The sequence below is a fragment of the Rhagoletis zephyria genome, unplaced genomic scaffold, assembly GCF_001687245.7.
Source record: "Rhagoletis zephyria isolate East Lansing unplaced genomic scaffold, Rhagoletis_zephyria_1.1 Rzeph_scaffold_05129, whole genome shotgun sequence".
NCBI lineage: Eukaryota > Metazoa > Arthropoda > Insecta > Diptera > Tephritidae > Rhagoletis > Rhagoletis zephyria.
Genome location: NW_016162212.1, coordinates 32587 through 44858, shown reverse-complemented (window position 1 = coordinate 44858; position 12272 = coordinate 32587). Strand labels below are relative to the sequence as shown.

The 12272-nt window shown below is 33.8% G+C and overlaps 1 protein-coding gene across 2 annotated transcripts in view; it reads left to right on the top strand.

Moving 5' to 3' along the window:
- Window positions 1–4773: 4773 nt before the first annotated feature.
- The window catches only part of LOC108371658 (uncharacterized), a 37759-nt gene continuing 30260 nt past the window's right edge, over window positions 4774–12272 (top strand). The window contains exon 1 of one of the 2 annotated variants that reach the window (XM_017627258.1): window positions 4774–4820. Coding sequence is in view for 1 of the 2 variants with exons in the window: in XM_017627260.1 (XP_017482749.1) it covers window positions 4799–4820 (22 nt within the window). In the remaining variant the exon portion in view is untranslated. The remainder of the gene's footprint in view (window positions 4821–12272) is intronic. The other variant, XM_017627260.1, reaches the window with a different exon arrangement.

The following is a 12272-nucleotide window of genomic DNA, read 5'->3' as shown; positions in this document are numbered from 1 at the left end:
AAAAAAAAAAATAATTGAAATGTTAAGCTCTCACTCCCTAGGATTTTTATAAATAGAAAAAAAGGAATACCCACATTTTTTGTTAAAAAAAAACATACTAAAGATTAAGGTCCCTATTATGGTTCACAACTCTTTTCAGTTGACTGTAGCCATTAAAAAAGTCGGAAATTTGACACAAATTTTTATATTTTCATAATATTATGTTATTTTAGTGATATTAAAATAATTAAAAGCAAAAAATGGAAATCATTTACGAGTTATGTTTCATCAATGAGCCCGAGGATGCTGGTGCCAGGCAACTGGCAGACAACAACGTTTTCAAAGTTGAGTTGAGTTGTGTCAAACAATATCAATTTACAACTTACAACTCAATTATCTTCAGAGTTGCGAATCATAACAGGGGCCTAATGGTTAAATAAACAATTGGTATTGTTATTGGAAGTCTCCTAAAGAGAAACAGAGTTTTGCGGCCAAAAATATTGGTTTTCAAGAAGAATTCTAGACCATTTCTACGAAAAAGTGTTTTATCCCCATAAAAAATACATGAAAAACTGCATGGGCTTTGAGAGAGCTTAACATTTGAAAGTTTTTCCCCCGCAGTTACTTTTGGACCACCCTACTATACATACATATGTCTGTAAGCACACCAGCATGACAAAGATCGACGGCACAGATAGCAGGCAATCATATAGGCATACAAGCCGGTCATACGTAGAGGTGATCACGCAAGCGAACAGCAAGTGCGCTTGATATAAGCAATATAGCGAGGCCTTATATTCAATACCCGTTTCCTGTAATTTTCACATAAACTACTCTGTAATGTTAGAACCCATCTGGGACTTACCTGTCATCACTGATGTTAATTCTGACTTTGTAATTTAATAGTAAATTCTTCTGTCAAGCGTTACATAAAAGATCAGCATTAATAGCACCGATGACAGTTAAGTCTTAGGTGGATTTTTGTATCAGCATCTCATTTTTGGGAAAAGTGCAGATAGAGGGTATTGAATATCACCCCTCGTTATGTATACCTTGTTTATATTCACGCAATAACCGCATTGACAAAAAGCCGATTTGACTCAACACTTACTATACTTACATACCTTTGTCTTTATAGTGCGCTCGATGAAACCGTATTCAAAAGTAAAAGAAATCTGTTGTTTTTATTCCATATTTGTTTAATATAATAAATTTGCGCGGTTGACCGAAATAAAAGCGAACAATAATTCAAACTTATACTTAGTACTAATAATTCAAATTAAAAACGGGCTATATAAAGAACGCCAACCGATTTTGAGTTCGCGTTAAGTGAATGATTGGGAGCTTCAATACTTTGGAACCAAAAATTCCTTGAAATTTGTCTCGTTAGTATATTGCAAATTATGTATATACCCAATACGAGGCTGACATCTTTGATAGTGTAAAAGCTATGCTAAGAAGACTACCACGCCTCACAAGTTGTATAAAGGGTATCTATGTCAAGGACCAAATTATATACTTATTTCAGGCACTTAAGCTTAAAAAAGGAGGAATGTCTATTTTGTTCGTTACCCTTATACTTTGTATTCTTATAGCCTTATCTGCTGCGATTCTAGCTCTTATTGCGCTTTCCAGTATTAAATTGGGAAAGTCGCAGGAAAAAAAATCGCCTAGAGCTCCTTCCTAATTTAGACGGAGCTGAAGGTTGTGCTTCAGGTCACTCTACACATAATAATAATAGATGAGTTAGGGTTTGGCCAAGCTTCTCCCCCGATTTGTGGCCTGCGCCGACTCCGTACGGCACTTGTATTTTTATGAGAAGCTATTTTTCACGGCAGAAATACACTCGGAGATATTTCATTGCCTGCTGAGTGGCGATCGCTATTAGAAAAAAACTTTTTTTTATGTTGATCGGAAATCGGGCGCGCACTGCTAACCACTACACCACAGCGGCTGCCATACATATGAACAAATCTCAAGAGTTGTTTTTTAGTGTCACTCCTTTCTCACGGCAGAAAAGAAACACTAAAGCATTCTTCTTGCATTTATTTCAATCAATGGAGTTCCGGAATGTCTGATGCAGTTCAATCAATCAGTTGGTTCATGAACGGCGATAATTGGCGCAGACTCTCATTCAGGATCTCCCTACTTGTGGATTGGAGAAAGTACACTGAGATTCCAATCTACGGGCATGTATTCATCATATCAAATTCTGCTTAATAGCGTAGGTAGATGGCGACACTCGTGGCCCGTTTTGATGAACAAGATTCTGAACCAATGTATCGGGACGAAGTTCACGTTCCTGCACTTGACCAAGACGTGATGAGAACAGTACCCTACCGGTACTATACCGCTGGCGAAAACTCAGAAAATACACTCGGTTATATTTGAAGAGAAACATATTGTAAAAATATACATATGTATAGTGTGTACAAACTTAACTAGATACTAAAAGCTGTAAAGCAAAATGCTTTGGAAAATATGTACATATTTACGTCATTCTGTGCGAATCTCTCTGGCAATTGGCAGCTTTGCGTCTAATGAATTGCTGAGTTGGCTTGACTGTTGTGTTTGTCTTGTCTCGTTTTTTTTTTTGGTCTTCAGCAGTGCAAGCCTTCAAGTGCTCAGTTGTCGCTCGAATCACACACTTGACACCTCAAACAGCAGGCGCTTTAGTGGTGACTTGGAACGTTGAGGCCCGCATTGAGTCATGCATGTGTGCAACACTTGAGCTACCACTTCTGGCAGTCAACGTAATCGCTTTCTTGTAAGTAATTTCCCACTTGCTTTGATGACTTCTTGTTCTGATGGCTGTGCTGTTTTCCTGTCTTTTAACTTTGTGTGTGATGTGATCACTTGGCCGCTTGTCTAGTTGCACTCTGCATAGTGCCCCCATAGGCAGAGTAGTTCCTCGCTCAATTTGAGGGTGTGGATAAATAGATGTTAGATGTACATAAATATACATACATATATGTATATGTATATAAAAAGTATTCACCCATTAATAAAAGGAAGCTAAGTTAACCTGCCAGCTGACTCTTGGAGGTGACAAAAGTCTTATAGCAAATTGTAAATTCTAATTTCATGCACAATCGTCTGAGATATCACGCTTTTATGCTGATCTATAGATATGGTTTGGTACAAAACGTTTTCTGGCCGTATGACAGTTGTTCAGCGTCCGCTGTTTCTTAAGTGGTACTGTCCTGAAATGGCTATTTCCGCGATGGCTTTGCATTAATGCGATTTACTATATACTGGTATATGTATGTATGGTTTCCTATGAAGATGTGCATGTATTTATGTACATATTTATTTTTGCATCATCATCATCATTTTTGCTTTGCATGCCAACTTACAGCATCGTCAGCTGTCTTGAAAATGCTGTTAAAGTGTGTGTGCGTCGCCGCCGTGATATGCTTGTACCATTTCATTTGGTATGCTCCAGCTGCAGTTCTTCAGATGTCGTATAATTTCCATGAACTTGCATGGCGTGTTGTTCAGGCTTTCTGCGCATCCGGCCGGCTTCATCAGCAGAATGGCAGCATGCAAAGCAGGAAAATCGTTTTATATTTATTTGAAAGTTGAAAGTGGCATATTTTGCGGATGCAGAAGTTTGTTATCCGCCATCATTGACACTAGAGAATTTAATGGCAGTGGGATTGTGGGCGGACGGATGTCTACACTTTTCCATAAACTCCGGATGACGACTGGGGAAATAAAAGAAGCAGTTTGAGAACGGTACAGTGAATACTTTCCAGTGCGGAATATTCGGCACTTATTTCTTGGTTAATAATTTTATTTTCTACTTGATAAATGCTGCTTTAAAAATGGATAGAGTAAAATTGCTAGTGCAGTGATATGGGCCTGCAAGACCTGCAGGATGTGATTAAACAGTTTTTTATATCTGTATCTGTTAGGGCCAATTTCAAATGAATATTTAAACGGCATTTAAGTTTAATTTTGGATTGTTATTTAAATGCCATTTAACTTTCCTTGGGTTTCAGATGAACTTTATTTAAATATGCCAAACAAGTGGCAACGCTGTTGCTTGCTCCTTGAAATTGTCGTTGCATTTTTTTGATTGTTTGTTTACATTTTGTACTGAACATCTGATTGTTCTTTGGCAAAATTGATAAAACAAACTATCTATCAATCTTGGTTGTTTGTTACAAACACAGGGTTGCATATCTCATATTTAAATAGCCAATTATGGCCATTTAAGTGCAGTTTAAAGGTATGATCTGAAAATGAATTCTTGAAGTTAATCAAAAATCTCTGAAATCGGGCCTTAGAGATCAAAATAACACAGACATTTTAATAGGAAATTCAGTTTCCTTGCTGCGCAACTTTCCCAATTATATTAAGGAGTGGTTTCGTATTGATGGATCTTCATCATCATTTTCATCTACCCGCAAACTTTAACCCAGAGTGGCTAGTAAAAACAATGCTCTCTAGAATTTGTTGATCAAAATTCCGCTGTTTTTCGCACACAATATTATTATATTTTTAATTCTAGTAGACGTTGAATGTTGCTTTAAAAAAGTTATAAATAGTAAATTTTTTGAAAGTCGCAACCAGTCGCGGTAAATGTAAAACATAATTAATTGGCAGGACTCAGTGCAATCGCCGACATCTTGAAAACCTGAAATGAAATTTTGTGTTGCTCCCTCGCTTCTCATTTAAAGAGGAAAAATACACTATCTTGAAACTACATAAGGAATAATATAAAAATCCTTTAATGATAAATCCCTTAATGACAAATGGAAATGTTTAACCCTTTTATTTCTCTCTTTCATTCCAGATAATGCATTTTTATTGAATGACAGAAACCATAAATCAATGTAAGTTAAATTTTAGAATCAATTTAGAATCATGTGTAAGTTATTCTACTTCCTGTTCCTTATTCGAGTCACCACTTTATAATATAAAAACAAATTTTCAAACGAATATGGGAAATGTTTCCGCTGCTGGTGTAAATGTTGCAACTTCAGTCGATTGTCAATATATGCAAATGTGTACAGTGAAATCTCTACATAACGAACCTTGATAAAACGAAAACTCAATATATCAACATTTTTTCGGAGTACCCTGAAAAAAACCCGTTTCGAAATTTTCCATACAAAAATGCTCCATAAATACTGTTCACTTAAAAGCCTCTAAATAGCGTCTTGTGTATACATATATGTCGATGGTTAGAGACCCGTTAGCGAAATCCTCTACATAACGAACTCTGAATTTGTTGACTGCCAGAGTCTCGTTATAAAAAAAAACTTTGCTCATATTAATTTTTTTTTTTAATTTGCCTTTTTCGTTGTATCGCGGTTTTGATATTCTATAAATACAACGAAACATTTGTCCAACTTCTCCAATTTCGTTCTATCGCGGTTTCACTGTATTAACATACAAACATGCGTGTGCCAGAATACATATGTGTACCTATGCTAATAGTTTACTGTTAAATATACATCATGTATAAGTAGATTTGTACATTAAGGTGTCCGGTATTTATGGAATTGTTACTGGTTACCCAAAAAACTACTAAATATGGAATTTCAAGTTGATCGGAATAATTTGAGACATTGCGACTTGACCCTAAAGCTGTAAAATCTGTAATTTTTTAAATTAGATCAAATATTGGACCTTATGAATGAAAACTAAGCAATTGCTTTTTCTTAAAATCGCAGACGTTTTATTTAAATTTATTTGAAAAAAATCGAGTAAAAGGTCTGAAATTTTAAGAAAAAGCACTAGCCTGGGAGTTAGTTTTTATTGTTGGAACAAAAGTGGAATCAGTGCATTCGATGTTATATTATGTTTTAAATTTATCGTTTAGCAAATTTTCTACTAAAAATTTCCCTGATTTTTCAGCATTTTTCCAACTTCATGGTCTAGCCGCAGCCTCGAAATCTACACCGGTCGGCTTAAAGTTTCATATCTTCTAGTTTTTCGATTAACCTGTCTTATTTAAAAATTATCACCACCCTATTGTACATATATGTATCTGTATATCTGCATTACTATTTTTTTTTGCTATACGCTTTAGTAAATATTTTACTTTTGTTTTGACTTTGCGAAGCATTCGCATTGCGGTTACATTCATAATAACAACAGCAACAACAACGGCATTGTACATACAACAAAAGCAAGTGAAGGAAAATGTTGAACCAAAAGTGGCACTTCCGCTTTGCGTACGGTTCGCTGACAGCAATGGGCCTGCAAGCATACAAAGTTAATAAACGCGAACAACCGCACACAAAAACAATGCTGTCTACTAAGTATTTCCAGCTCGAAGAGAGTCTCCTCCGCATGGCGGAATGATAATGATAAGCGTTTTCCTTAAATGCTTTTAGTAAATAATTTTTTTTTTCTTCTTACACAGAGGGTTACACTTGTGTTGAATTTATTTATTTACGCATGCTTGAGTTTACTTTGACTGTGCAATAATTAAGTCATACACCGTAAATAAGCTATTGTACCAAAGTAAGCGGACATTTTGAATTGATGTCACATGTGACTTTATTGTGGAGGTCATTGCTTCATAGCATTCCTAATGTTTTCTATATATGTATGTAGTAATATTTTATTTTTATTTATTTATTTAAGAAAGCTTATATAATAACAACAATTATTATACAACCTATGAAAAAGCAGCGCTAGCAGCAGAGGCTTATGTAGTAATGTATTTATGTACATACGTATGGAAAGCAAAATTTACTAATAAATCTTGTTACACGTCTTCTAACCTTCTACCTTACAGAAACACATTAGAATTCGAATCGCTCTCTAATCGTTCTCTAACCTAAACGTTTGTAAAGATAAGGTGACCAGAATTTTTTAACATTCCAGGAGGACAAATTCTCCACACTGAAAATACAAAAAAAAAAGTTATCAGGCATGTTCTGAAATTCGAAAATTTGAAATCGACTCGATTTCGATAATTTTTTCGATGGTTTTTAATCCAAAAATTTTTAAGTCTCGCATTAAAATGATTTACTTCATATCGCTGTTGCTTCCTTTATAGTTTTCAATTAGAATATTCACTCTTTTCATCAGATATAATTAAAAAATATTTGGCAAATCGAGTCGATTTCAAAGATTCGAATTTCAGAACATGCCTGTATATTTATTTTAACACATAAATAACGAATAAGTTACAATTCAAAGTTTCTTTAAACAAAAGTACCTCGTTCAGCCATATCATTAATATGTATCTATAATACTCTTAATCGCCTTTAAGACAACCAACTTTAGGGTCATTTTTTAGGAATTTAATGCACTACAAAAATATGCCTAGAAAAAACGTTTATCCTTTTTTTATAACTTCACTTTTTAACGGTTCAAAAGTTATAACATTTTCAATGAAAACAAATTTTTTACATGTTATTTACATGTTTCAATTGCCCACAGACACCTTTTAAAATTGAAATAAAAATTTTCCAAATGGGAGAATTTCTTTCTCAATAAATAGGTAATTTTAAGGCCATAAATTCGTTAGGTTAGTTGTTTTGGATTACCCTCCTATATAAATACAAGAATTACTCGTTTGCAGTAGTAATAATAAGTGGAATTTCCCGGAAAATACCCCTTTCCCACGGGCACATTCTTAATCCAATTTGACAGTTTGGTGATGTACACATGTATCAACTTTACTTTTCGTACTCAGAAAAAGTGCCAGTTTTGATTTGTGAACTGGTTTCGATATATTTCCGATAAAAATTAGAGACGGCAGCGATTTGTTCGTAATTCGCATGGTAATTTGATCTGAATTACCATTAAATGAGGTAATTCTCTCTCAAAATGTAGTATGACAAATTACGTAATTCGAATGGTAAGAGTGCGAATTAGGAATGGGAGAGCGAGCTACGTAATTGGGGTGCCGTGGGAAAGCCGTATTAAATATTATTGATTAAGGCTAAAAGGCGTGTACACTGTTCAACTCTCACAGGCGGTTTGTTGAATCAAAAGTTTACATCATTTAACTAAAAGTTGAACGATGTAAACTCCTTTTAAATACAATGATTGTGTACGATTAGAAAATAATAATATTCTGAATGAAATTTTTTTAAAGTTTCATCACTGCTATGAAACTTGAAAACAATAAGGATATTTTTGCTTAAAAGAAGGACAGAGAAGGACAATATTTTTGAGAGGGACAAATGACGTTTGAGGAGGACAATCCTCCTCAAAGGAGGACGGTTGGTCAGCTTAGTTAATATAGATTGTAAATTTTCACATTTGTTTGAAAACATTTAGTCAACAGATGGACATAATCTTAGTGCATTCACTGTCGTTCTGCTTTTAACAATAAATTTAGTAATGGTTTGAAAGCTCTTTCAATTCTTCTTTATTTGCTGTTTTACGTTTCAATTAAGTCCTATGTAACTTGCCATCTTAAAGCTATAGCCATAGGTTCTGAAAAGTTACAATTGTTAATTCATTGCGAATAGTAGGGTGGTGTCTCTCCTGCATCATCTACTACGCAGTGGGCTTGCCGTCGATTTTTAAAAAAGCAATTTAAACTACTTGAGATCTTAATTAAATTCTTGCCTAGTGTGCACAGCTGCATACCTATACGACATGTAGTTGTATCTATGGATAAAATGCCGTTATTTTCTGCTTTTTAGTTTGCCATTAAGAGTTGTCTGAACAAAGTTTGTTGACTTTTCATGGGGAAGTACTGCAAAATGACTCCCTCTTTTTGGCATAAAGATGGTGGTCTACTAGGTGTGTACTTGTACATACTATGTGTCGTATGTATGTATGTAGCCTAGGGTGGTCCTTAAATGTAGGAAGCAAATTTTTACATCAGATTTCCTAAGACTCCCGATTGGAGACGGTTCAGGCGTGTCGCACAGGGGCCAAAGTTCAGATTCCTCTATGGAGACTAAAAAAATTAAAATTAATTATTAATTTCAGGTATTATAATTCAGATTACCCTATGAAGACGTCTTAACCGACTCCAATCGGGACCAAAAATTTATATCGACTTTAGTAGTATCGATTTTGGGTATTTAATTAAAAAAAAAAAATATTTTTAATTTTTCGAGTCCATAGAAGAATCTGTACTTTGCCCTCTGTGAGATACCCCTTAATCGTCTCCAATCGGGACCAAAATTTATATGTGATATCTGTGACCGTGGTATTACCGATTGAGGGGGTGAGACTAAAAAAAAAAATCGTTCATCTGATTTTTTAAGGACCACCCTAATGAAGCCTTTAGTTATTCTGTAACTTTATTGCGGTAGTTCCACATGTCTAAAGCACACCCCACTTAACTGACCCGCATTTATGTACATTTGTGCCGACATGCCTACACATAGTGTTACTCACTCACTTGTCTGCATTCAAGCTGAAATGCCTACGCAAGTAATTTACATACAAACAACCACACATACATATGTATACAAACTGTGTTTACTATGTATTAATTTGAATTTTAATTTTTCTTTTTTGTCGTTTTGTATGCCATTGTTTACTGTTAATTTATTTTCATTATGACTTCATTCATTTATTTGTTATGTCTCGTAGCTTTTTCGCATTTTTAATTAATGCTTTCAGAATGAAGTCAGTCTTTGTATTCGCAGAATGCAAATCTGTAGGTACTTTTATTTATTGCAATCATGTTGCTTTTCTTTTTACCCCTTTGTGCTTCAATGCAGCAAAAATGCAAAAATGCAAACAAATGCAAATGACATCATTGCCAATCGTGTAGACACTGCATGATCGAGCGAATTGAATTTTCAACTTTGAGATGTACAATACATACATACATATGCACATTGTATGTACATATGAATAGGATGGAATATTTATTGTTATATCGTAAGCTGCTGTCAAAGCACTAAATATTTCTTGGCGTCGTTTTGGAACACACACTCAAGACTTAAATCGATGTTATACATTTTATCAGCTGTTAAGTACTTAAATTCCACAGTCATTGAGTTATTTTTTTTCTGATTTATAGAATTTGTTAAAAGTGAATAGTATATAATTTTGAAAACACCTACTTATGAAGTTCTTGTTACATAAACTTCTTTCTCCACTTGAGCAACTTGAGTCTCATTGATTTTTTTCTTATACTGTGTTCAAGTTAATGGAAGCCATTCAGCGAGGAATGTAACGAAATCGCAACAGATTTTTTTTTGATAACATTCAGTTACAAGTACATTGCATTATATGCATTTTTCAAATATTTTAGGGCTGGCAATAAATTTTCGTAGATCAGTTCACGAGAATAGTACCAAACTGATTTCTGAATAAAAAGTTTGAAATTTTGATGCAATTTTTTTTTAAGTTTGAATTATTTTTTGAACTTTGTGTAATGTCTGAAATTTTATTTCTTTGGTTTCTGTTATAGATCGAACTATATTTTAAATGAAAATTATTAAAAATAAATAATTAAGCAGGAATTGCAATTAACATCATTTTGAATTTTGCTACTATTATTTTGACCGCCGCTGTGCATTTTAACATTTTTCAAATATTTTACGGCTGACAATAAATTTTCGTGGATCAGTTCACGTATAGTTCTCCTTTTTGTAAATAAATTGTATTTTATGGAAAAATGCCATCACGGTGAACACGATTTTTTGAAAAACTGGATAGTTACCATTTAAATATTATATTATATTATACAGTTAAGAGTTATGCATTTAATTATCCCGAAGATAGGAAATTTAATATTTTATATATATTGTTGCTGTCACCCCCTTGGATTGTTCTATATCAATGAAAAACTACCCCTTTTTTGTTATTTTTAAATAAAAAAATATTTATAGGTCGCCAAAAGCGGTCGACGTTTTCCATGTGCTTTCTTTGGGGAAAAAATTATTTTTCGTGGAGATGTTATAAAATTCTTGGAAATCAATAGTTTTCGATCGTCAAACTGTGCTTCGCTTAAAGAGATTTCCTATAATGATGTCCAATTGTTGATTTAACCATTGTTTTAATACTAATCATTATCTATTTGCATTTTTTGCGTTTTTGGAGGTCCTATAATAAATAGCCACTTTAAAAAAAATTTTAAATAAACGACTGGGTATTATTGCAAGTCTTCTGAACAGAAACCGAAAAGCGTTTTGAGCGATCTCTAAATATTATTTGATTTGATATTATTTGATTTTTTTTTTGACCACCCTAATATACTTACATACATACATAAGCTGAATTTTGAAAAGTATGCCACCTTACCATTTGTTGAAGTAAATTTTCCACTTTTTATTTCAATAATTCACATAAATATTATGTTCTCACTCATTTGACTTCTTCGTAAAAACATAAATACGTATCACATTTCATGATTGACAGCATGATCATAACGAAAAACTCGAGACTACCCTGCAGGCAAACCGCGGACTAGTGAATCAAGTTTCTAGTTCCGTGCAAGATCTTTATCGCCAAAAACGAACCAGTTCAAAATCAGCGAAATGTGGTACTTTTAAAATAACAATTTTATTTCACTTTTTTATTAGAAATCTATATCTAAGGTGACGAACTTAGAACCAATAACAGCGAGCACCACTGCAAAGTCAGCTACAGCCAAAGGTATGTAAACGTGCATTTCTTACAATAGTTCAAAGAAATTTAATTTCAAATTGAAAAAAAAAACATTTCTTTGTAAATAATTAAAAATCGCACACGGACGAAATATCATTATACTTTTTTCTTTCTCTGTCGATTTTAGAACTGGTTCGGAATTATCGAAAAAGGGAAGCAGCGGGGGACAATTGACACTTCCTAGGACATCGTCATGTTAAATTCGACAGTTGTTTGCATGCAAAAGAGATTTATCGCGAACCAGTACTGGGTCAAAATGTACTAGAAGCGCACCAGTTCAGAACTAGAAATTTTCCCCGCAGGTTATACATATGGTACGTATGTACATATGTGTGTATATTAGACCGTTCGTTAAAAATAAAATTTGGTTTGCCGGGCGGAAAAAGATGTGTTTTGGTCTAAAAATAAGCTGTGCAAAATTTTATTCGAATATGATAACTCTAAGTACTTGCGCGTTGCATTTGAAAATTTAGAAAACCATATGCATTCTGGGAAAAAATTTTTTAACAAAATAGTTGAAAGTCGTGAATTTTATAGTCATATGCCATGTAAAATAACCTACACAATCTGAATATGAGGTCAAAAATTAAAAAAGTAGAATAGGTTTTAAGAATTTGCGAAATTATCGTTTTTTTCAAATTGAGAAAACAGCATTTTCAATTTTTTCCAAAAATATCCGGTTGTGATTATCACACCACAAAAAGATCTCCACCAGATTAAAGGTCTTTGAAATCCCT